This window comes from Eretmochelys imbricata, chromosome 11 (genome assembly GCF_965152235.1).
Source record: "Eretmochelys imbricata isolate rEreImb1 chromosome 11, rEreImb1.hap1, whole genome shotgun sequence".
In the NCBI taxonomy this organism is placed as follows: Eukaryota; Metazoa; Chordata; order Testudines; family Cheloniidae; genus Eretmochelys; species Eretmochelys imbricata.
Genome location: NC_135582.1, coordinates 50,439,979 through 50,463,063, shown reverse-complemented (window position 1 = coordinate 50,463,063; position 23,085 = coordinate 50,439,979). Strand labels below are relative to the sequence as shown.

The 23,085-nt window shown below is 39.0% G+C and overlaps 1 protein-coding gene across 2 annotated transcripts in view; it reads left to right on the top strand.

Moving 5' to 3' along the window:
* Nucleotides 1-15,683: 15,683 nt before the first annotated feature.
* The window catches only part of CALCRL (calcitonin receptor like receptor), a 45,021-nt gene continuing 37,619 nt past the window's right edge, over nucleotides 15,684-23,085 (top strand). Inside the window, exons 1-5 of one of the 2 annotated variants that reach the window (XM_077830159.1) lie at nucleotides 15,684-15,698; nucleotides 17,632-17,729; nucleotides 18,797-18,941; nucleotides 20,415-20,525; nucleotides 21,502-21,614. In XM_077830159.1, coding sequence (XP_077686285.1) covers nucleotides 17,676-17,729; nucleotides 18,797-18,941; nucleotides 20,415-20,525; nucleotides 21,502-21,614 — 423 coding nt within the window. In that variant the 5' untranslated portion in view covers nucleotides 15,684-15,698; nucleotides 17,632-17,675. Of the gene's footprint in view, nucleotides 15,699-17,622; nucleotides 17,730-18,796; nucleotides 18,942-20,414; nucleotides 20,526-21,501; nucleotides 21,615-23,085 lie in introns of those variants that run through there. The other variant, XM_077830160.1, reaches the window with a different exon arrangement.

Here is a 23,085-nt window from a genome sequence, read left to right as displayed (position 1 = left end):
TAGCAGCTGTGAACAAAGTTGTCAGCAAAATGAATTTCAAGTTTCACACGCTCCATTGGATAACAGGATACACGAATACAGCTTTCAGCAGATCGGCTGTTGAAGGGCACAGATCCAGACCCTCAAAACAAAATAGAGCTTTAACATGGTTGTATTTTATGGTTTAGGTTTTAGAGATAGACATGTAAAGTCTAATGTGCAGAGGGAAAATGGGAAGAATCTGGGCCAAGTGGCTAGTATATTGGCACATCAGTTTTTGGGTGCCCAAAATGGCCCACCTTAAAGTGCCCTGATTTTCAAAGGATAGGAGCTCAGCACCTTCTGCAAACCAGACCCTTGTACTGTGTCTCATGTTGGTGTCCAAAAACTGAGTCACACCAAAATCACATTTGAAAATCTTGCCCATTGTTTGCTCGTTACCAAAATTAGACCAGTAAATATGGGGAAGGGAAATGTAATTTCTCCATGTCAAAAGTTTCTGTCCATGTAGGTTCCTGTATGGCTCTCATAGTCATTTTAGGAGTGCCTCCCAAACTGATAAAATGTACACAAACCTCCACTTGTTTCTGTCTCTTTTCTTGTAATCTGCAGGAAGGGGACTTTGTTTGTTCTGGGTGTTTTGTCTCACTGTTTTAATGTTTAAGGTCAAAGAAGTGGATTTTCTAATGTTTCATGCTCTGTCATTGAATCCTGCAAAGACACCTTCAGACAGGTTGTTCCAAGGGATCAGTCAACTGGTTCTTAAGGATCTTGAATCTTTCAATTATTTCCCTGAAGCAAACTCAAATGGAATCCATTTGACTGTCTAGATTTATTTGGATCTGTACTCTGCCCCTCAGCCCATGGGGTCTAACCTTCAGGTAGTGAGTATCCCATTGTAGGGTGACTGTCAGGCCCACAGCAGTTCTGCACTCTCGGTCAGATACTCTATTTAAACCTGAACACTCTAGGGCTTCTCCAAGTCAGGGGGTCACTCACACTACATTTTGGGGAGCTTCTGATCTGAAAGTCCCAGATCATGGAAAATGTAGAATATCTGTCCTAGCCAAATAGAAGCACTATAGATCTACTGAGATCCTGGCTCATTGACAGTGGCCCAGAGCTAACTCTGAAGGATTGCTACCCTGATTATATTTCAACATCACTTGTGTAGCTGTTACACATTTCCAAATTTACCATTACATTCTACTAACATCACTTGCTTTGTAGGCAGTAGAACAAAGGAACACACCATAATAATCCTGCAGTATTGCCCATCTAGGAGACAAATACTGGAAGGGTGTGTGTGTGTGTGTGTGTGTGTGTGTGTGTATCTATATATATGTAAAAATACCTATATTAAGATTGCTTAACACTTTCCATTTTAACTCCTTTTAGTGGCTTATAACTTTAACGAATTTTAACCATCAAGCCTAAAAATTTCCAATGTACTTGTCTCTACCCTAGATGGTATTTTTAAGTTTGAAGGGAATGTATGTATTACACACAAAAATAAAAATTGTATTTATGCATGTATTATGTCAGAAATAAATGGAATCTGTGTTTGGATCACCATGCCTACCCCTGATTTTTACTGTAGTTAATATAATGCTTTTAATGTTTTACAGTTCCACGTGTAGTTGAATATATCATATTTCCATTTAAAGTACCCGTTATCCAAATGAGAGCATAGATTATTGAGGCTGTGGAATTTTTGTATGTATCTGAAGCATTGCTACAGTTGATTCACATTCAGGTAAAACAGGGTGGAGCAGTGGAGAGGGATATGGAAAAGTCTGTTTCTACTTAAAGGAGTGCTAATTGGGCTTCAGGGGCTGAGCGTAAAATACACCAGGCTTTCCCACGGCCACACCCTAAGCATATGATCTTTAATTAATTCATGGAAACACTCAGACTGCTTCCTACAGATGGCAGCTGGCGCTGTCTGTAAAATCTCCTGTGCTCTGCAGAGAGCAGAGGATTTTACATGATAACATGAACTGATATGTTTCTACATGGCAAAATGAAATGGGTAGAATGCAATGGAAAAGTCTGAAACATGCAACATCCCATGTCTTACGAAATAACATTGAAATTTGATTGTGATGGCAGCCCTGTAATGTTAACCATGGAAACTCTAACACAATGTGGTCCTGCATCAGTAAATACGTTTATTTCCTGCAGACTGCATGGGAGATTTTGACAGATATCCACCCAAGAGCTTTTGTGATCGCTCACTTTTTAGCACCGTTCCCAGGAATTACAACCTTTGCAAATAGCACTTTTCAGAATGACCATACAGCTCCATCCTAATGATGTGAACTGTAATGTAATCTGCATTAAAATACACGAACATATGAGATAGAGTCATAGGAATTCCATATTGGACCAGACATAGGATCCATCTAGTCCAATATTCTGTTTCCAGCAGTGACCAGCACCAGAGGACTCAAAGGAAGGTGTAAGAAACTTCGCAAGAGACAGTTATGGACTAAGTTGCCCATAAGTAGAAATGAATAGGTTGCCCAGCATAGCTCATATGATGCCAGAGCATTGTCTCCTCAGTACTATAGGTGAGGGAACCTCAGAATGAAAGGACGAGATTCAAGCAACCATGAAATGAGAGGATACTTCTAAACCAGACTTTCATTATAAGTCTTTTTGTGCAGTTCCTCTGCATTTTTATTTTATTTATTTATTTTGGTTCATATAGATGATTGCTAAGTAGAATGTTCCACTAGGAAGGAAACAAGCAAACTAAGATTTCTCACCATTCTGGCAGCTATAAGTGATGCATTCTTAGTGAAACAAGTTAGCTTCAGCAATGGTTGGATTCCAATGGCTGATTTTGGCTGCTGAGGTAGCTGTGATTTGTAGCTTTGACACTTAGGAATTTTTAACTAAATTGAGCTTAATACAAAAGGGGTGAAATGTAATGGATCGTCCCTTTTCAGCTGTACTAAATAATGTTTCTGAGATGTGACTATTTAGATTTATAAAGGAAATATTTAGATTAATTTTGGTTATTTAGAAAGAACTGGGAAAACCTCAGAAGCAGTTGGTGGTTCAGTTCAAATAAGCATCAAAATTGCTCCTATTTAAGCTTCTCTGAACTCACTTGAACTTCTTTGAAATAGTAAATCAGGTTAGAAATCTCTTGTGAGAACAGATATCACTGCCATAATTTCTGGAAGTCCATTTCCAGTCACTCCATAAATACTAGTGTTTCAAGGACAGCTTCTCTGAGGGTATTTTGATTCTTATGCCTCTACTCTTACTTGGAAGCAGGAAATGAAGAAACCTGTGTAATTAAAACCGACAGACAAACTGATGCTGCAGACATTTGCATATGTGCTTATCTTTATTCTCTTGACTAGTGCCAATCAAGTCAATGAGTAAAACTAAGAATATTAATTAGAGGACTGATTCTCATTTACATTCAGTGGCAGCATTAGGCACCTGGAACCCATGCAATCGCAGGGGCCCCCGAAGTAGCGAGGGGCCCCCTGACAGCCAGATCCAGCCTGCCGGGCATCAGCCAGTCCCTCCTCCTCAGTGCTGCTGAGGGTTCAAAATGGCAACCTCCACACAGCATGACATCACGTGCACCAGAAGAGCCTTGGAACTGAGTTTTGCCCCCCACAAGACAAACACAGCCACTGTACGTTAAGACTGCTCTACACCAGTCTGAGAGTGCAAAGAGACCTTCAAATGAATGTACATATAATAAATACAACTTAAATCAAATTTTAAGGCCCTTTTACACTGCCAAACTGGCCTTTGTGTATATGAGAGTTAAGCCCAAAGGCCTTTGATTTCTGAGGAAATTAGGTGTCTAAATACCTTTGAGGACCTAAGTATTGGTGTTTCCAGGCCTGGGACATTACTTAAAACTTTTTGAAACATGAAGCTGTTTGGGTTGGTTCCCTTATCCAAAGAAGTCAGCTCATTGTTAGCCAAGATAGATTCTTTTTCTGTGACCATTTTATTATTAATTGTTCACGTTTCTAAAGTGTGATGTTGATTTAAGAGAAACTCTGATTTAAATCTTTTGAGCTTCCTAGTAAAAGCCAAATGGAAAAAGAGTCTCATTAAGAGTCTTGGAAAAGAAGTCTGAAAGGCAGTAAGTCCTGAAAGAACTGATGCATTTTGGTTAACAAAGACTCCCAGTTCCACTGCCTTGCCTCTGACCCTGAGAAAAAGTCTTGTACCCAAGTCGTATTGTTCATGTAAAATTAGCATATGTCAATGACACAAAAACGATAACTTTTTAAACTAGGCCAGTAGAGAAAATGACTTCATGCTCTCAACATTTTCTCAGAGAAACGCTTGGATCTTTTTTCAATCATTATTTAGTAAACAGCATCAAATAGAGTCATTCAAATAAAAAACAACAACAGCGAAGGCACACAAAGAGAAGCACAATTTTCTCTGTGCAGCCTGGGATGAAGCCTCTGGAAAAAATAAACTTCAAACATTTCAGAAAGGGTGTATAGAAAGTGCTACGTGGTCTATTTCATGCACCCATGAGTTTATACCAACTGTTGTTTTAATTCAGCATAATAATGATTTAGTGTGAAGGGGAACATGTTCTTTATTAATTTTATTTTTTGGATATGCTAGCCTATGCATTTTATATACAAATGAGCAGAGGGGTGGAGAATATTTTTCTTTTTTGTTGCATGAAGTTGGAAAGTTAAAGTCCTTGGGTGAGATTCTGTGTGACCCCTCTAGGAGGCACAGCATGGAATTTGCAGCTTGGAGGAGGGGGAGAAAGATGGCTTTAAGCCATCTTTGGCCCCTCTTGACTTGGGACTCCTCTGTGCTCCCACCCCACATGATTTACACAGCCCTCTGAACCTGTCCATGTTATGGCAGCAATCCAAGTGACCTGGAGGGCTGCAGTGCAGCCTGGAGCACAGTGCACATGGGATATTGTTTTTGAAGGAACAAAATGAGATAGGAGATTTCCAGAGAATTGAAGCGTTCCACTGAAATTCGGTATTCTGAATATGCATCTGGGAAATAACAACAGAAGCTGGTCACAGGCAGGGGGACCCAGTAAATCCAATAACACACTATGAGCCCCAGTAGTTTCTGCTCCAATCTCTAATGGGGCTGGTTTGTGGTCACATTAGTAATCATTCCTATAGGGTTGTCAACCCTCCAGGATTGTCCTGGACTCTCCAGGAATTAAAGATTAATCTTTAATTAAAGATTATGTCATGTGATGAAACCTCCAGGAATATGTCCAAGAAAAATTGGCATCCCTCTGAATTTTGGGTTTTGGCCTGTTTTCTCAATATCAGCAAGGTGTGAACATTCATGGATGTCTTGCTCTCATTTAAATGATGATTTATTCCCTTGAATAGGTGGTTGATTAATAAGGATAGAAGAGTGGTAATGAGGCATTAAAATAGATCTTATGAGAAAACTGTGAAACAGGAGTTCTCCAAGTTTTTCATGGCAATGGTCTACACCTAATAAAGAGATTGTCATGGCCAATCCCTTCCCATTTATAAACGCATGCAACCATTCCCCTACCAACCAGCAAGGAACAGTAATACTGAGAAAGTTATTGAATATATTTTTTGCTTCTTTGAATGCAATTTAGCAGCTGGAAACAAGGAGAGCCAGCACCTTGTGATCACAAGTCCACTGACCACAGTGAGGACTGCTGCTGTAAAAGGATAGGGTTCCATTATTAAGTGTTTAAATGTTTTTATTATCTTAATCCATCATCTTTGCATCAGATTTGACAGTGACCACTGCAGCCTTTTGTAGCTAAATGGCTTTCAAAGGCATGGCACATGCTGGCATGGGGTGCAGAAGGGCTGCACTGGAATGGGAACCTCCAGGAACATTTCTGGATGAGACTGTCCCCAGTATATGGTTCCTGGGGCTCCCAGGGAGTGCACAGGGCACTGGTAGCTCCCCCACCTATGCACAATCATGCAGAGAAAGGAGTATCTGAGCCCTAAGAATTAGGGTTAATATAAAATAAAAAGGATTCTCTTTGGAAGCCATTAGAGAAGTCATATTCTCTTTCAAAGACTTTTATTAAAGGTGTGTGTCTCCACTGCACTAGAGAAGGAGAGAGAGAGACTTGAAAGTAGGCAGCAGCCTGGAGTTGTTTCATCTGTAGTTATTTTTTTAAAAAAGGTAGTGAGTTTCCATTCACTGTTTCTGATTGCAGAGTATATATTCTATGTTTGGGTTGGAACCTAGTCATGTTTGAACATGACTGTGAACAACTGAGTTAGACACCAGGATGCTAACCTCAACTTAGCACTCAGTGTAGAGCAACGTAAATCATGTTCAGCAACGTGTCAGAGAAGCATGATTTTAAACCTAGCTGTCCCAGTCTTTAATCATGGTTAGTGGACATGATGCTGAACATGGTTTGTCCTGGTCTACATTGCCTGCTAAATCATAGTCAGCATCACAGCATCTAACTAGATTGTTCATAATTGTTTCAAGGACCTCCATTTTCCCAACTGCTGGACAGTACATATTTTGCGGAGGGTGTTTCACAACGTATTTTTTTTCAAACAGGAAAGACAAAGAATTCCACATCGTTAGATATTATATTTACATAGTTCCTGTCCCAACTTGCTTACAAGATTTTTGTTCTGTTTGTACAGTTCCTAGCACAGCACAGCCTGGTCTATAATTGGGACCTCGAGGTGCTCCTGCAATACTCATAAATAATACTATTAAATTGTACGTTTCTGATAAGCCCTGAATGGATTGTGAATAATGAAGACGACTTGTCATTAAAACAATCAAAAGTCCTGGGTTCTTCTTTTCCTGGCTGTACCACATCCTTGTTCTGTTTTCAGAAAAATGACTTAGCCTCTCATTGCAACAGCTCACCCATCCATAACTAACCTACCCACATGGATGTTTTGAAGCTTCACAGATTAGTGTTTGTCAAGACCTTTAAGATCTCCTAAGGGATATTCTGTAGAAATGCAAGATACTATTTGTTTTGCTGTTAACAATGTAACTTAATCTTTTTTTAAATTATGCCTCAGTAAAAAAATAACCACAAGTTCCATTTTTTAAAGCTTTCTTAAAGTTGGTCTCTCGCTAGGAACAGACAATTTTTGTAATGGACAGGCCCCTTTTGACAAGAGGGGCTGATGACAAAATGGTGACCACTTGGAGAGCTGCTACTTTTGTTATTCTGAATGCTCGTGAAAATAAGTTGACTTTAAAGAGCAGATTATTTGAGAGATTTTCTTTAACGCTGCTTAAAATATGTCAAGCGTGACCATGCATTTCTTTTTTTAACAAACCTTTGTTTTACATGGTAGGTAGAACCAGAAAAAAAAAAAAAAAGCTCTTGGCACAAAGACTTTTCAGGAAAGAAAGTTATTTTAAATGTCCATTGAGAACATGTTCGTAAAACAGGAAAAAACACAGTTAGGTTGATAATAGCTCTTTGCAAATGTTAGCATCACTAAATAGCTTTGCCATCTTTTTTTAGAGGGAATGTGATGTCCTAAAGTAGCAGTTCTTAATTATGCACCATACAAAGCTGTCAGGAGTTTATGCCTGTGCAATTTCTTTTGCACAGGAAAATGCATTTTTAATGTTTGAACCAGCAGATTTGTTAGCTGCAGTAAATAAATAATGAGAGTTGCTCTCTGAAATACAGTATAGAAACATCTTTTAAGGAGTGAGCACTGGGTTGAACAAGTTCCTCAGCAAATCGAGAAACAAATGGCACTTGATAAGCAACCCGGAGGCGTTACTAACAGTAACTTAAAATCTCACCTCTCACAATAATATCCTCGTGAATAGACCAAGGAATCTAGCATGGCAACAAATTACAGCAGTATTAATCTCTTTACAAAGGTGTGCATTGCCAAACCCACCAGTGCCTTTATTTAACAACTACTTCAAAAAGGGAAATATTTTTATATTAATTTTAATCTATAGCCAAGAGCAGTAAAAGGTGCAGTTGTTTTAAAGTGTAAATAAGACCTAGATTGATATCAACCTTTTTTGTACAAAATAGGCAAAAATCGGTTTCCAGTTCTCCCAGGGAAGGTGGTTTTATGAATGCTGCCAGCTTGTGTTACTTTGTTTGAGCTAGAAATGAGAGCGTGATGGTATAATGCCATGTGACTGTGATTGCTTCTTCCCTCTAGAAGGCAAAATAGCTAGCACTGTTGACAGGAAATGTTGTAATCTACAAAATGTTGTGAAGTGATTCTGTAATTTTGTCTCTGCTCTGAATGACTTACATGCTCTTTCTGGGAAAAAAGGTATGTTTATGATTATTATGGTTTTTATTTATCTAGCACCAGTAGGTATTCTTGCAGAAACATACCTTCATGATCCCAGTGCGCAGGAGATCCTTGGCACAGTGATCCCCGCCCCCGTTCCACAGGCAGTGTTCCACACCTCTGACCCCCTCTTCTCTCCGAAGTCTATGGAAGGCTCACTACAGGTATTGGTGTCATAGTGGGCAGGAAGGGCAGAGGGTAGGCTAGGAGAGGCACAGATGGGTCAGGGCAGGGAAAAAGCATCATCTCCCCCCTCCCCCCAACTCCTTACTGCCACCATCAGTTGCCTCACACTGTATAATACTTCCACAATTCCTCCTTCCCTCTACCTCCCATACATACATTGGAGAACCACCTTTAGCCCTTCAGATCGGATGCAGTGAGCCATAACCATGAGAACAGGAATAGCCCTGGCCTCCCATTGATCCTGAAGGATCTGCAACCTTTGTGGGTAGGCACAGTAGGCTATTCTGCGTGAGAGGAATAACCCTGCCCCTAATGCAGCAACTGTTGAGAAAGTTCCACAAGCAGAAACTTGTGCAGGTTTCTTCCTCTTAATCCCCATCCTAAAGTGTCAGTCCTACTGGCTCTCCCAAGGACAATTTACAATCTCATCAAACATTTAGAACTGAATGCAAAGGACGCTGTTACCAAGAGAAAAAAATGGCTTTAAACTTTCCAGAAAATTTAGTGCTGCCAACATATTGTGATCGCACTTTTAAGATCTTAAGTATTATTGCCAACGGCCACAAACATTACTGGTTACTGCTTATAGTATCCGTTGGACATGGGAAACTAAATTTAATGGGGTGGTAGCCAAAATCTACTAATGGGGAAAAGTGCACAGGAGTAATACAGTGTGTTGTAATCTTATCCACAGGCTGTTCTGTAATCTGTACAAGATCTCTGGCAAACAACTTTACTTTTAAGTAGTAAAAAATATTTGCACACTCATAAAGAGAGTATAAACGATGTGCGATGTCATGAATTAGCCTGCTGTAGTTCACTTGAAACACATCTGAGACCTTCAAGCATATCTGTCTTAAAGAATGACTCAGGGAAAGACGGGAAAGTACAAGAAAGCTCTTTACCATAATGTCTATATTTCCAGCTAGTACATGAAGAAGCTGATGTACAATTTCCAGCAACAATAAAATGAAGCTACTATAATGTCATACTCCCCCTTCCTCTTTCCCCCCATTTGCGCTCCACATACTAATTTATTTTCTCACCCCCATGCCCAAAGAGCTCCAGGCCTTCATGCTGAAGCCACCTCCTGGGTAGAACCCTGGCTGAAGGGTCTGCATGCAGAACAGCTACAGTGCTGGGCTCCAAGGAGGTTTTATTTCAGGCAAAAATAATTCACAAAGGTCTGTACTAAGGCTCAATGAATAGGGAATAGCGCTGTGATCCCACTTCTCACCACTAGCACGTACTCAGAACCAGCCATAATTATACCCAATGACTTTAAGAGCATTATTTGAGCAATGGTCAGAGGGAAAAGGAATTAAGCAGTGTGAAGACCCCTGAAAGCATTATGCCCGCAGAAGTCAGGAGCGGGGATAACACCACTTCCAGGGTAGGTAGGATCAGTGTCATTCCCTGCAATGCATTCTGCACCTATTCTGCAGGTATTGCATCTGCTTTCCCCAGTGCTGCTCTGTATTTACCAACTGGTGTACTGTGTAAGGCTCCCACACCAAACCCAAATCCTACTCTTCGAGGGTGCCCTCTGGCCTTCTCCCCTTGTGGTCCACAGCATTTTGCAACCAAAATATAGCTGCCTCCTTTGCAGTGTGCTGGGAATAGCTCTGTGATCCCATTTCTCACCACAAACATGTACTCAGAACCAGCCCTAATTATACCCAATGACTTTAAGAGCATTATTTGAAAAAAGAATATGTGCCAGTTGGTTTAATTCCTCCTTTTCTGCTTTGTACAGGCTTGGGAGTTAATAGTTACGTAGCAGAATGGAAAAGGTAACTACAGTGAGTGCGCTGAATGCAACAATCCCATTGAAATCACAATTGAGGTGCACGAGTGATTAATTTGACCCAGTACAATAAGTCAGGCTATGGTTAGTTTTTGTGTTTATTACATGAACTATCTGAAATATAACACCGCGAGAATCCGACTTATTCAGGCAAAGTATCAATTCACCCAAGAACTATAAAAAGATGCAATATAGCTCACCAAGTAACATGTCTTGCTTTATGCAGAGAAGGAGCATGCTGCAAGGAAACCTTGGAGGCTCATGGGAAGTTAACACTTCATTGCCACTGCACACGTGCCGTAAGAACAGTTCTAGGGGTTTGGCAAGGATGTCTGTGCGATGATGCCAGCAAAACACTTCTGAATTGCTGCCTCACTTGTCTTGGGACTCTGAGTCCTGTTACCTGTGACTTAATTCAAAGCAGTATTGAAAAGGGAATTCTAGTGACCTGAAAATATGCTGCTCAGATGTAACATGTTAATAATCAGGTAGCTATAATGGGGTTTCCCTCTAATTGTTAGAGGGCTGGCTAAAACCCAGTTCGACAAACTGCTAACTGTGGTCAGGGTAGTGTTATTGACAATGGATCTTGATGTCCCTCGTTCAAACTCTGTAAAGGGGGTTTCAATCCCGCAAAGACTGAAAAGTCATTTATCAGATTAAAAGTATTTCCAAATTGAACTGCAGCTGCCCTGTACACTTTGCAGTCCTCCTTCAACTTTGTCAATGAATCTGAAATTTATTTAGTATCATTGCTAATCAAGCTTTTTAATTAGGAGTTATTATGGACCTCCTCCTCTAAGGTGCAGAGTGCTCCAGAAATCAACAGTAAATGAGGGTAATTAGCACCTGCCAGGATTGAGCCCTATGTGCTGTTCCATTTGGAACATGATTTTGATTTGAGACTTCCTCAAACTGTCAAAAGATCCTTGCAGGCCATCTGAATTAGGGATGCATGAAAAAAGTTTGGATCATTTCCAGCTTGGTCCTTTGCCTAAAAGCCAAACTAAAAGCTTGCCTGAGATTTGAAAATGTTTTGAGTCCTATGCCTCCTTACTCCCTGATTCTAAACAGAAAGAGAGATAACAAAATATTGTGAGAACAGTGATTATTCAGGGTAATTCCAACCAATCAAAATCAGGAAGTATTCCCTCTGTATGACAGAGTGTTGTATAAAACATCCACTTCAATTTTTCAAACAGACGTTTGCATATACAGCTGTAAATCCAGTGTTGCAGATTTTCCTGATGGCTCCAACGCTAAATGAAGCTTAAATCATTCATTCTGTAAAATCTGAGAGAGAGAGAGGGAGAGAGAGAGAGAGATGTGCCAGGCCTGTTTCCTCTTTTGTGCTAGCTATGCAGAGGATACAAGTTCAAGCCCTGATATTTCTGGCTGTATTCCCCCTTTGCTCTGGTGTTAAAATGGTACCTTTCTGGAGTTCAGTCAGGAGGGCATTTACTCTTGAGAGGAAGGGAAAAGAGTAAAAACAGAAACAGCTGTTGGTGCAGGCAGGATGGCTTTGTGGAGAAAGCAGGAGTGGAAGGGGGAAAAAACATCTGTTAAAGCTTTATGAGTGACTCTTTTGGCTCACTTCATTCTACAGTTGTGGAACTCTGCCTTCTGCAGTAGATGTCACTGCTGGCAATGACAAATGCTACAAAGGCAATGGAAATAATAGAAAAAATAGAAAAAATAGAAATAATTTGGCTAAGAGGAATGTAGTAAACAGAAGAAACATGCAGTTCATATGGTTAAGTTATCCCGTATTCTGTACAATAGGCAATAAAAGTAAAATATAAGTGTGATATTTGAAGAACTGATTTACTGTTGAAATTCCCTATGCTAGTGACTTTATTTTAGAGAATACTTAAGACAGAAAGAACTGTTACTTTGTATCAATTAATACCTTAAATCACACTTACCTTCAATATCTAATGTGTAAACTGATGACCCATTGGTTGTCTTGTTGAATCCGTCACCAGCACATAGAGGTGTGAGGGAAGAGCTGGGGACTCAGTGAATGGGCTTCCACCATGTTTCTATCAAGTTGCATTTTTGATGGACTTTTTAAAAGCTCACGTTAATCTGAACCCCTGTAATAATACTCATCTTCTCTCATTACAGAGTTGCCAATTACAGCCAGTAGACAGATGGGAGAAGTAGTTTGAGTATCTCATGCCCCATTCTCCTCTATCTGCAGACTCCCTGGTTGGACTTTGTCTCACACGATGCGTTTCAGTCTTCCATCTTGATGAAGGGAAGTGGGGAATCCGGGCAGTTGCCTGACTGCCGTACTTCATGCATGAAGTCCAGCTGGGGAGCCTTTTATTTAACTTAACAAAGAGAAGTTTAAGGGGTGACTTCAGCACAGTCTATAAGTATCTGCATGGGGAACAAATTTTTAATAATGGACTCTTCAGCCTAGCAGAGAAAGTTATAACATGATCCAATGGCTGAAAATTGAAGCTAGATATATTCAGACCGGAAATAAGGCATAAATGTTTTAACAGTGAGTGTAATTAATCATTGGAACAACGTAACAAAGGTTGGGGTGGATTCTCCATTATTGAACATTTTAAAGTAAAGATTGCATGTTTTTTGTAAAAGATATGCTCCAGAAATTATTTTGGGGAAGATCTATACCCAGTTTTAGATTAGATTATCTCAACGGTCCCTTCCGGCCTGGGAATCTAGAAATAAACTGTTTTAAATTTATTTTAAAACGATTCTCATTCAAATCTCTTAAAGTTTGTAAGTATCACTGGAATGTTGTTATCCTAGATCTGACAGTGATAGAGGACACTATTTAAAAACCAAAACAAAACACCTCTCCCCCCCCCCGCAAAACAGCCAAATTTGCATTGCAAAATAGCTGCCTCTATGAACATCTTTAACTACTTGCAGTTTTACTGTAGAGTAAGACTTCCACTGTGGGAATATTTTTTTACACTGTTATTCTTAGATTTCTTTCAGCGTTAATGCTTTCTGTATTTCTCTGCCATTAAATATCTTTTTGTATCTGATTATATTCCCCCAAATGTATTATCCTGAATCTTTCTCAAGTTAAATCTTCTTTCCACAGATACTCTTGTAGTTTGTTTCCTTACTTTTGCTCTCAACACCTTCCAACTTAGAATCATCTGTGAATTCCATTTGTGGTTTTCAGATAACTAAACCAGGGTAGGGTTGTTAAAATAGGGTTCAACATTTATATCAGCTGTATCTCAAAAACCACCTCAACTCTAATTCTATGAACTGCTGTTCGTCCTACAGCCAGTTTTTAGTCTACATGGCAATGTTCTTATCCAAATCAAATAGAATAAATTTTGAACTAATGAATTCATAAGATGATGTAGGAAATGCTTTACTGAAATCCAAATGTATACTACATGAACCTCACCCACACATTTTGCAATTACAGTCATCTCTAAGAAGATACTTTCTTTTCTTAGGTATAAATTTGAATGTACATTAACAACTTTGGGGACACTGTGTAGGAAGCACTCACAGCATTGCAGACATGAGCTCATCTCTTGTCTACTAAGAGGAATTAGGAACTCAGAGTTTGAGTATGCCCCTGGAAGAGTTGATATGAGATGCTTACAAAGCCATTACCCACAAAAGGTGTGCCTCATTTAAGTAACTGGGCTAGTGTGTGGTCAATATTGTTAAATGTAAATAGTCTTGCACCCTGAATCAAAACAGCCAAATTCTGTCTTCATGTACACTGTACAACCTCTCTGAAGTGAATGGAGGTACACAGGTATATCTGATGGCATTATTTGACTCTACATGCTAAATCTATCAGTCAGCAAGAATATGTTTTGGAAAACTATTTAGGGACTGTTATAGAAAAAATTATTGAAATTTCAGATTCATGCATATCTTCAGTAAATAGGCAAACAAAATCCTAAATTAGACTTGCATACCCTATAATATATAACAGTGCCTGGCACCCCATTTGGCTCACTGTTCTTGAGAACAAAATGGGGCTTCCTACCCCTAATATGTCATCGTTCGGAGAGGAAAAGACAACAGCCTTCGGTGTTATGAGCTTGTGCCCAGGTAGTTAATTACTACTTGATCTGTCTTCTCTATGAGTCCAGAGACCTTTCTTTTTATCTGAATGTGACAGTCCAAAACAACAGCTTATTTTTCCAGCTCCAGTTTAGGTTCTTTTAACTACAACTGGTCAAATAATTCATTGTGAAGAACATTTATTGCAATTTATGGCAATAGTCCATATATTTTTCAAATGTTGATTTCTGGTTCAAATTCCCACCAGCGTAATATTTGACTTGTAGCTGTGCATAAATAAAGAAAAAAATCATAATGTGAGATACTGAAAATAAACAGGCCTATACAAATATAGTGTTTTCTCTAGATTAGCACTACCCTCAAATACAAAGTAGAATATATGCTGTATACCTGGAACATCATCGTGCAGAAAAGTCTTTCCTCCCTCACAGCCCAAAGCTGTCTGCTTTCTCTCAGCTCTGTGCCCTGGTCACAAAGATTGTATGTGGGTAACCTGAGGGGCAATGGGCTCTTGAAGTCTAACAATCAAAAGTCTCCATTACCATTGGGATCGTATTGTGCTTTGCTCAATACACATGTACTGATAAATGTTCCTTTTACAAACAGACTGGTTAGGAACTAACTCAACAATACTTCTTCCAAGTCTGTATATCAGATAATGGTCTCTGCAAGGACCCACTTTCAAGAATATGTTTGAACTTTTTATTAAGGCAAAGTTACAACAAAATGATAACATACTACATCTTACATTACTTATTACTTATTCAGGATCAGGTTAATATTTGAAGAATCTGATAAAGCTTCTGGCTAGGGAGCCCTCCTACTCCAAGTACACTAACAAGGGTGACCACATTTCTAAATAGAATCATAGAATCATAGACGATTAGGGTTGGAAGAGACCTCAGGAGGGTTACCTACTAACAGTAGAAGATAGAGAGAAAGATATTGGGCCAAATTCATGCCTGGTATAAACAGGCACAACTGTAAGTGTCTTTAACCTTATACCAGGCCTAAATGGGCCCCTTCAGACTTCGTTAAAACCTGAGAATTAAACAAACTCTACATCCCACAAAGTAAGAATCTTTAGCAATTATTTGTATTACAATAGTACCAAGTGGTCAAGGCCCCCACTGTACTAGGCATTGTACAAAATATAAAAGACAGGCAGGCTTTTTGCTTACCATCATCATTATGTATATAAGTTTATGTTTTGTGTTTGATGGATTTTGTGTGAAATGACCCCCGTTGGTCAAGGTACGCTCAATTGTTTGCTTATTGTCACCAATCAATCTCTTGTAGGATATGACTACTGGATAAGAAAATATCTGAGACAAGAGTGAGTATGACCCAAACGAAAATGTGGTTGGAATCTGGACACACCTTTGCATGTAAGTAATTGGCTCACAACAGTGCTTCTCCTTCAGCATCAGTTAAACCTGCAATATCTTGAATATGATTTTTGTGGCTTAAGTAATGATAGAGTAGCTCTGGTAGTATCATCCACAACCTAAAGCTCAGTCCTACAGAACTGTGGATTACTACTACTATTAATGGTAATGAATGCTAATATAGTAAAACATGTTAATTTAGAAAAGTCAGGCCTGATCATATCCCCCAGATCAACATTTGGAAGGTCCCCTCAGTGCATGGATCATGCCTTCCATGTAGAAGAGGTGGAAGGTCTTAGACATCTCTAGGCAGCACCCACTTCAGGGGAACTCTGTTGAGGATGCTCCATAAGTCCAGAGATCTACACAGACATCTGGAGTCGGGGCGGGGAGGGGGCATGTTATTCCCTAAAATACTGTAATATGGCCCAGACTGAATTATCTTTCTGCTGGATCATCTTCTTGGTAGGGCTCCCTCCTTAAGAGAGGTTATTAGAGCACGTACTAGAGCACCAGGAAAGGTGTGGGCTGTGGACCCTATTGTGAGGTATAGGTCTTTGTGTGGTTGGTCCTGTCTTTCCACTTATCCCCTATATCTACAGAGTCTGAGGGGAAGGGGGTTTGAGCCCTGTGGTCTGATTTGTGGGGAGCAAATCCAACTCCACAATGGAACAATGAGGAGCAAATCATTGCAAGGGGAACCTCTCAGAAATTTCCTCTGGTAAACCCCTTTCCACAGGGTTTCCCACAGGAGGATCAATTATGTCTATGTACGTGGCTTGAAAGAGATTTTGTGCCTTTTGGGGGGTGTTTATGAATTTGTACCTCAATGTCCAAAGATTCATTCATATAACAATCTGCATTGTAATGTGAAAAGGTGCCATTGGAATAGCTGAACTTATTTTTTAAAGTTTTCAGAAATACATTTGCAATGCATTTGTTACATGTAAAGTGGTATCCTGTTCCCACACTGTATACATCTACTGACAGGGAACAAAACACAGAATTTCATTTATTTAATTATTTATTCATTTATTCTCTTGCTGGGTAATGGAAATACATTATTATGTTTATGGGAGAGATGTTACAAGAGTTCCTCAAAGATCTGATATTTCCATATTTAGGAATGTCCAACTATCGGCAGATACAAAAGCTATTTTACAGCTCACTGTTAATCCCTCCATTGACTCCCGTCATCCCTGGGAAGCTATAGCATTAGCCTAAAGTTGCTGCTTATGGATCAGTTTTTCCATCAGTGTCACAGAAGTAAAAGGAAGGAAGGAGTGGAATTTCCTTTCTAAACATGCCAGTTAAATGCTCATATAAACTAAACTGCAGTTTTACTTAACACATGGGCTTCAAGCCTGGTGTGTAGCCAGAATTTACTGCATGTTTAATGACCTATAGTGTAATGGGGCAGATTCTGTCCTGTACCAGAGCTCTTTTTAGCCACAGAGAGTCTTCAGGGAACCAGCACCAGTTCCAGCTCCCTGAATTTGAGAACCAGCTCTGGTCCTGATACCTCTATCAGGCTTATCTAATTTCCACCATTGATGGAGGGTCCTTAATAGATCTCCCCAGCAGAGGATTGGTGTAGCATAGCTCTGCCATGCCCTCTTCCCCAGCCCAACACAGCCTTCATGTTGGGAGGAGGTGGAGGCAGAGGTGCGGGTCCAAATAGCAACACAGATACACTAGCACGGAGTTCCCCCATGTCATGGGAATTGTCTGCTGCTGATCTGCTGTGGATTACAGCCCCTTTGCACCACCTGAGTGATAGGAGTTGTAGCCATGGAAATGGGGTCACAACTGGGCTCTAGATATATTGATTGTAGTGAATTATAAAGAAAAATGGCAGCCGTTTTTGTCAGTTTTCAGTAGATTTTGAATTATATGAATTATTTCTATTTTGCTTACAACTTTTCCATTGCAGCTTGATCTTGTTGAACTGTAGCATAACAAAAAAATTCAGACTTAATGATGGAGACAAATTGGATCATTCATTTGCTGCTCCTCTTGTCAGTTACCATGGTGAGTTTTAACATTTTTTTAGCATGTAATTCCACTTTCAGTTTTCAGAGGTGTGACACAGATCTTGACTTCTCTGGCAAATATGGAAATACAGAATAGAAATTCTTGTCTTGCTCTAATGTAAATCTCCAGTAAAGGACAATTCCCTTTAACAGTATATCCTGCTTTTAATGCCTGTGTAGTAACTAGGGGACATACAGAAGTTTGAAATCCTTTCCTGCCATTGATCACAGTTGTGTTCTCTGCTAGCAATGGGTTTTACAGCAGTGATGGGTTCTGACCTTGTCGCCTTATACCCATTCATGTCAATGGGAAAACTTCCATTGAGTTCAACTAGAGCAGATGGGACTCATGATAGACAGACAGACTGATAGATTTCTAAGGCCAATAAGTACACAATGGTCAGTGAAAAACTTTTCATTGTCAGTCTTCAGTCTGACTCTCCTTATTTTCATAAGCTCAGAATAATGTGTCCTCCATATGACTAAGTAACACATTAATCACCCATTTCCTTTGACCTCACTGTTGTGGTGTGGTTTGTTTTATGCTTTATGAAACTATAGAGGAAACCAAACAGCCCTAAAACAAATCAAAAGCCCCAATAACTTCAATTAGTAAGTCTTCTTGTTTCATAGAAAATCCTTTGGGGCTTGATCCAAATTCCTTCAAAATCAGTGTTCACCCTTCAATTTACTTCAGTGGGCTTTGTAAAAAACCCTTTATCTTCTTCTGATTTTGTCAATACATTTTATTCTCTTCCATTATCAACTGAAGTCTTATCATGTCAGATCATCACTTCTGCCCTCAGGCAGGGGCATTTTATTTTGATTTAACAGTAAGAACACTCACCAAATGAACAGGAGGAAAATCAGCTTGTATGTAAAGAGCTCTAATGGCTACTTTTTGGTGAAATTGTGCTAAGAATAATAATAATTGCAAGCTCCTTATATGTCAGCATGCGAACCTGAAAACCAAAAGTTCCACTGTAGCAGTTACAGAAAAAAGTGCTGTGAAAACAATGATAACATTCCAAAATATATATATTTTAAATCTAATTTTTTTCCTAGTTTTTTGCCATTGCGATACCAAACGAGAAGGATCAGAATGTGACAGAAGACTCCACTCAGCTGAGTGTGACTAGGAATAAAATTATGACAGCACAGTATGAATGCTATCAGAAAATTACGCAAGATCCTATTCATAGTAAAGAAGGTAAATGGTTTTTCTTATTATTTATTATTTGAGTTACCATAGTGCCTAGGACTAATGGACTAGAGCCCTGTTGTGCTAGATGATATCCAAACACAGAACAAGAAAGAAAGAAAGGTGGATGGATGGATGGATGGCCCCTACCCCAGAGAACTTATAATCAAAGAAGCAGTACGTAGAGGAAGAAGACAGTAGATTTGAATTGTTTCACTAAGGAACTTTAAAGTTCTCCTCCTTCCTTGTCTTATTAGTAACTTTTTTTATCTAGAATACGACTTGCATTTCTGTAACTTTCAGGAAGACAAGCATGTGATTTTTCTTAGCAGTGAGGAAGAATATTTAATTGGTAGGGAAAGGTCCTGCAGTACGTTAGCTACCCCAAAACACTACTGCCTACAGACCTAATGATTTATTTATAAATATGGATAACTAAAATATTCAATTCCAACCCAGATAAAAATGAAGAAAGTTTATCCACGTATAGCTATTATAGGTACTTCCATCCCTCTGGACCAGATGTTTCATGTGCCTATGAAAACTGAAAGCATCTGCATGTTAAACAGGTGATGTAAATACTTACCTGCAAATGTTCACATATTGGACCATCCTTGCTTTCTTCTAACTTCTGGGTCCTAGAAATATTCTTTGCCTTTTAAATAGTAACCCACTTTTGACACAAAAAGCTTACAGAAACTCATGAAAATATTCAAGAGGAAATTATTCACTTTCCCTTTTTAAATCTTTTTTTAAAAATATTGGAATCTTAGAAGGTGAGAGAAGAGAGATTTTACACTGATTTTTTTTTCTCCTGATTAAATTATCATCTATGGTCAAGACAAATGTTTATGCAGTTTAAAAATAAACATAACTCTTACAGATCTGTGCCTTCCACATGGCTATGGGCATATTGTATAGCTCTGCTGTGTAAATAAGAGCAAGGAAATGGTCTTTACAAGTTTGTTCTTTATCCTAACATAGACTATTTTGATTTTAAATGGTTAGTTCAGTCACTTGTGTCTCAGGACTGTGACTATGTAATACATTGCGTAGCTCTGGCATTGAGTATAAAGTGCAGATTAGGCCTTTGTAGTCACAATTATGGTGAATGATGACACATTTTAAATACATCTTAATGAAAGAAATGCACATACAAATAAAGGTACTCTTCTTATCATCGGATCAGATGGAGTTTTAATTAAAATATTTTGGCTAAGATTTTACTTCATCCTTTAAAAGCTCATTCCAAATCATTGTTTAAAGCTTTTTATTCAAGAAAAGAAGGTTGCTTTTGATTGAAATATTTATGTTCTGTGTTGAAGAATTAAAAACTACACATAAGAGATCTTATTAACTGATAACTGTTAGAGAAATTATTTGGTTTATATACTTTCTTTCAGATTTTACATCTAATTATTGTAAGGCTTTTGTGAATGCAGAATCCAGACTTTATCATCTGATTTCTCTATATTTGTGCAGGTCCTTACTGTAATAGAACATGGGATGGTTGGTTGTGTTGGAATGATGTTGCAGCAGGAACCGTATCAGTACAACGCTGTCCTGACTACTTTCAGGACTTTAACCCATCAGGTAAATGTGTATGGACCTGTATGCCAGGTTTGTTTGGCTAAATGGTATGTGGGGGTGATTTAATCTTCTTCTTGCTCTAACCACCAAGCACAGATCAGTGGCTCAGCTCCTCGGCAGCTGCTACTACAAAAGGTTCCATGTTATTGCACACCTACTGGATGTATGCACCCGCTCCTTGCCCAGGTCCACTGACCACACAGACCCACTGGCAGGACACTCCCCACTGCACCACCACACTGATAATTGCCCCTGTGAGCCTGTATAGGTTAGAAAAATAAGTTGAGGGTAGTGCAAGGTTTGTTAACATGTGTTAGTTAACCCAGAATGTTTCCCTAGTGTAGACACATGTTAATACCTTTTACCTCAATTCAGCTGGTCACAGTTAACTACTTTTCCCCCATGGTCAACCTTGACCTATTTTCTTAATTGAAACATGCCCTCTGTGGTCATGAGAATGACATCAACCTGAGTGATTCTGCTGCGTTTGGGATCTCCCAGTGCCATTTCATGCCTGGGAGTATTTGGCTAGGTGTTGGCAGTAAAGCGTTCACAGATAAAGCAATTCCTTCAGTGACTGTCAACATTATAAGCAATATCTCTCATGACATTTTCTTTCCTCTCCAATTCTAATTTATTAGACTGAAATGTCAGATTTTAATTTGGATCCCTGACTGTCACCTTTACATCTTCTTATCATGCCATCTAGTTCTCTAATAGTTTGTGTGATATAGTTTTAGAGTAACTAGATTGAAGGATGGGAGGATATTTTTGTTTGCTTGCCCTTGCCAAGCAAACACAATGGCTATGAGGTTCTCAGAATTCATATTAATGTAAGAAAGCTCTCTGTTCACACTAATAAATCTGTCTGTACTTTGCTAGTTTTTATAGGCTAAGAAATACTAGAGATGGAGAAACAGACATTGAGTATTGACTATTTTTTTGCTTGCTTTTTCTTCCCCATTTTGGCTGGCTAAAGAAAAAGTGACAAAGATTTGTGACCAAAATGGAAACTGGTTTAGACATCCCGAAAGCAACAGAACGTGGACAAACTACACCCAGTGTAATCTCCGTACACATGAAAAAGTAAAGGTAGGAAAGGAGTGCACGTTACCATGGATAGGAAGCTCATTTGAAAAGTTTGTAACAGTCTTGATGAAACCTCAAATACCAGCAAAATTGTCAGTCATTAATATACTAGTTTTTTCATAGCCACTTAATTCCCATATGTGTTCTTACAATGTGTTTAGAAGGGGGGACAGCAACAAGAGAGGCAACAAGAGAGGAAAGCAGGCTAAGCAGACTCAAAGGGCTGGATTCTGACTTAACCATTTTTAGACCAGCATGCCATCATATAATTTAGTGCTGTCACCAGAGTTAAAGTTGCATGGATAACTTTAGTTTTGACACTTCCAATTTCAGAGTGCTTCATTTTGCAGCCATAACATACTTTTAATGTTGTTTTGAATTGAATTTCCTACATTATTTTAAAAAAGAGTAAAAATAAAGAAATGTCATCATGTAGGACTATGCATCCTTGTCTTGTTCAATGGGGATGTTAGTAGACCACACAGAATCTATTTACATAGGTCCTGTAGCTTTAACATCCTACACAACTGTACCAATGTGCATATTCTAGGCCAAAGGTTTTAATTAAATCTGTGGAAGTCAAGAATCTGTACTATAGTCCGATGCCCTAGTCTTGGTTGGGGGAGTTGATTTCTCATCTCAATTCCTCACACAGAACCCAGTTATTTGGGTTGTATGCAGGTGGAGAGGATTTTTCCCTCTACGCCTGCATTTCCATTTATGCAAAATGGGGGTAAGAAGACTTACTGCATCATAGGTGTTTTTGTGAGGCTAAATTCAATAACTGGATGTTTGTACATTGATAATCTTGCCTGGAAAACATTAGGTAAATTCAAAGTGACGGTAGTGTTTAATGTGCTGCTTACTTTAGATTATTAATGAGGATACATCATATGTTGCCAACTATTCCTTAAACTGCTCTTTATAAGTGTTTATTTTTACAGTGTTTTCTTTACTGCCTAATTTTTCAAAGTTCTTTAATTTAGCTTGCTGAAGATAGATTTAAGACACAAGTTTAATCGCAGCTATTTTTGAGTTATCATTAATTTATTTCATGCTGTTCCTGGGATGCTGATTGAAAGCTGAAGTTCTAACATGGCAAATGTAGGCCCTGTTTGGAAGGAAATGTCTTTCAAATGCTTAGAAATGCTTAGAAAAACCCACTCCTACAAGTGTTCCACGTGAAAGGATTACATAAATGCAACTCCAAAACATTATTTTCTGCTTTGCAGAGGAGCAGCATTATTGGATGAATCAACCTTTAGCCATGAATGTTCCTAGCAGAGTAACGTAAATAGCTAGGACTAAGTAAATGCACAGAAAAAACTTAGGAGTGTCTATTAAAAAATGATGCATTAACTGATATACAATGGGTATTAAACATGACTGCTACTAATGTTACGTGCCATATGGAGAGAGAATCTTCAATGGCTTATGATCCTCTTAGAGTTAATCACAGGACCTCTAGAGCTGA